Source organism: Elephantulus edwardii, unplaced genomic scaffold (genome assembly GCF_000299155.1).
Source record: "Elephantulus edwardii isolate Elephantulus edwardi_28Jun2011 unplaced genomic scaffold, EleEdw1.0 scaffold00221, whole genome shotgun sequence".
NCBI classification, from domain to species: domain Eukaryota; kingdom Metazoa; phylum Chordata; class Mammalia; order Macroscelidea; family Macroscelididae; genus Elephantulus; species Elephantulus edwardii.
This window is the reverse complement of record NW_006399971.1, coordinates 53,170-56,597: the sequence shown is the minus strand read 5'-3', so window position 1 is coordinate 56,597 and position 3,428 is coordinate 53,170. Positions and strand designations below refer to the sequence as shown.

The window sequence follows — 3,428 nt, the reverse complement described above, 5'->3', positions numbered from 1 at the left end:
TGAAATTTTCTGTTCAGCTCTTTGATTTCTTCCTTTACCTTTAGCTTCTCAGTGTTCTAATGGTATATTCAGAGTCTCATCTTGGTCTTTTCTTCTTCTTCAGCCTTTGTAATGACCTTTTGCATTCTTCATGGATGATTTTCTTGATATCCTCCCAGAGCTCATTTGGTCTAGGCTCATTGGTGCTCAAGGCCTCAAACCTATTCCTGAGATGGTTTTGAAATTTGAGGTGGGACATATTAAGGTCAAATTTCGGTTCCTATTACTAGTGACAAGAAATTGTGCTGCAATCTCAAAGGCATGCAGTTCAAATTCACCAGCTGCTCCACAGAAGAAGGATGGAAAATTTTCTCTCATGCCATTAGCTGCCTCTAACAACTCTTTAGGGTACAGGTATAATTTACCTACTGATTCACTTGTCTTTAACATAAAAATAAAAATATTTGTCAACAAAACTCATATAAACTATGATGAAGAAAATTTGTTTCTAAGTATTTTAAAAACATAATAAATTGTGCTGGGAGACTAGTGCTAAGTCCAAGATGACATAAACTGCAAGAATAGCCATATTTTCAAAACTCAAAACTTCTTTTTATTGAACAATCCAAGTGCTACACATAACCTTCTTCAGAGCCCCTATCACTTCCTTGTTTCTCAAACTATAAATGAGAGGATTTAGCATGGGAGTAAGAATGGTATAAAACACAGAAAGACCTTGATCCATCTCTGGAGTGTGAGAAGATGCAGGTGCCATGTAAACCACTATTCCTGGCCCCAAGTAGAGACTCACCACAGTCAAGTGGGAAGAACAGGTAGCCAGTGCTTTATTTCTCCCTTCAGGAGAATTCATTCTTAGAACGGTGAGGAAGATACGAAGGTAAGATGTTATAATTAGTGATAGTGGCACAATAATATATATGATGCTCATAACCATTATCACCATCAAGTATCCTGAGGTATCTTCACAGGAGAGTGTCAGGATGGCAGGCATCTCACAGAAGAAGTGGTTGATTTCTCTGTTGTCACAGGTAGGAAAATGCATCGTGTAAATTGTCTGTGCCACGGAGTTGAGCACACCTCCAATCCAAGACCCAATAGCCATCTGCAAACAGACTGTTGGACTCATGATGGTTGTGTATCTCAGAGGATTACATACAGCCACATAGCGATCATAAGCCATGAGTGTCAGAAGGACGCATTCTGCATCTGCTAACATCAGCCAGAAGAACATCTGTGTACCACAACCAACACGTGAGATTGTCCTGCTCCCAGAAAAGAAATTCATGGCCATCTTGGGAACAGTGGTTGAAACATAGGCCAGGTCAATGATAGAGAGTTGACATAAAAGAAAGTACATGGGAGTGTGGAGCCTAGAGTCTACCACTATCAGAAAGACAAGAGTAGCATTTCCTAGAATTGCAAGGAAGTAGATGAGAAGGATGATGGACATAAAAATGCTAGGGTATCTGTGAGTAGGGAAGAGTCCCAGAAGAATATAGTCTGTGTCCCATGTTGCATTTCCTGACTCCATAGCTCAAGAATTCTAACTGGGGGAAAAAATAATTGGTTAGAAAATAACCAATTTGTTAAAGTCTATAGTTGGATTAATAAAAGATTTATTTCTATCAAATAAAAAATCTCATCATTTTCTAGAAAAGTACTAAATTCCTCATTTTAATGAGATTTGTCTGTCATTTTCTTATAATTGCAATCTACATGAGTAATATTTCTACATATTTAAGCATAGAGATAATCTAAGAAACAATTCTATCATAATGCACAGCTGCCTGCATCCTTGTAGACTCAGATAGTTGTTGTTGTTTTTGTTGTTGTTGTTGTTAGCTGCCATTGAGTCAAGTACAATTCATAACAACCCTATGAACAAAAGATCTGACCCCTACTCTATCCTGTGCCATCATCACCGCTCCTAAAACACAAGAGTTGATTATGCCAGTCACCCCATAAATCCACTTGGTTGAGAGTCTTCCTTTCCTTCGCTGACCCTCCACCCTTATTGTTTTTTCTCATTTCAACTGACTTCCAATCTAGGCTCTACCACTTTCGTCGTGTACCTTTCAGCCAGACCGACCTATAGCTGACTCTCCAAGGGGTTTTCAGAGCAGTTAATAACACAAGATGAGATTGCCCATCCTTCTCCCACAGAAAAGCTGGTGGCCTTCAATAGCATACCTCTGTTATTGTCGCTTAACTCTTTGTCTGTATGCTGCCAAAACTACACTACTATAAACATTCCAGTTCCTCTAGTGTTCATAGGGTTTTTAAAGGCCTGCTATTTAAGAAATGGATGTCAATCCTGCTTTCTAGTCTGTCTCATTCTGGGAGCTCCACCAAACCCTGTTAACCATGGGCAATCCTTATGGCATTTGGCACAGCTTTCAGCATCCCAGCAACCCCAAGTTATCTCAGTACAGCAAACTGACATACAAGTGCTGTACCACTTACAGCAATGTTTTTCCAGAAAAAAATTAACACATACCTTCCGGAACCCAACTGCTTCATATAGGATGGCCCCACAACCACTTTATTATATCTGTTTTGCAGATGAAAAAAGACAATGGTGATTCTTTCACAGTGTAATAATTATAATTAATGTTACCAAATTGTATGTCTAAACATACCATTTGCTACACAGATAAATTTAAAAAGACAGTTAAGTAGATGATAGATACATACAAAGATGTGAATTTACAGGTAGATACAAATACAAAGAGATAGATAGATAGATAGATAGATAGATAGATAGATAGATAGATAGATAGATAGATATAGATAGATGATAGATAGACAGTTGATAGACTTAAAAACAAAACAAAACAGTTGTCACCAATTCTGATTCACAGAACTTACTATGTTAGAGTTTTAACATACTTAAGTTTTCAACAACTAAGATCTTTAGAAGTAGATTTTCAGGACTTTTTTTTATTAGATATAAGTAGATTCAAGCTGCCAACCACTCATCACTCACTTGATCTAATCTGATACTTAATACTTTTAGTAACTCAGGAAGATATCTCTAGTTTTCTCTCTCATTTTCTCTCTTGCTCTATTTTTTTCTCTCTCTCTCTCTCAATGTATCTCTACATATTTATTTCCCAATAAATAATTTTTAAAACAAAACTAGTTTCAAATTATAAGATATTATATGGACAAGTTAAAATTTCAATATTTGATATAATGTGTCAAGATTAAAAAAATCAGTTATTCCTGTCCACTCTTAATGTTTATGTTGCTAATAAATATCTACGCCTGGTAACTCAGAATATGTAACTAAAAACATTTTATGTTTGATAATTCTAGAGACCCTGGACAGTGACCAACAATGTGAGGTAGCAATTTCAGTTCTCTTTTTTCTCAGTAGTAATTGGCACTTTATCTACAAAGTCTGGCATATTTTACATTACCCATTT

At 36.6% G+C, this 3,428-nt stretch overlaps 1 protein-coding gene across 1 annotated transcript; it reads right to left on the bottom strand.

Moving 5' to 3' along the window:
• Positions 1-592: 592 nt before the first annotated feature.
• LOC102850528 (olfactory receptor 2T1-like) lies at positions 593-1,531 on the bottom strand. The gene has a single exon (XM_006898139.1). The coding sequence runs from the start codon at positions 1,529-1,531 to the stop codon at positions 593-595; it is 939 nt and encodes a 312-aa protein (XP_006898201.1).
• Between the last annotated feature and the right edge of the window lie 1,897 nt (positions 1,532-3,428).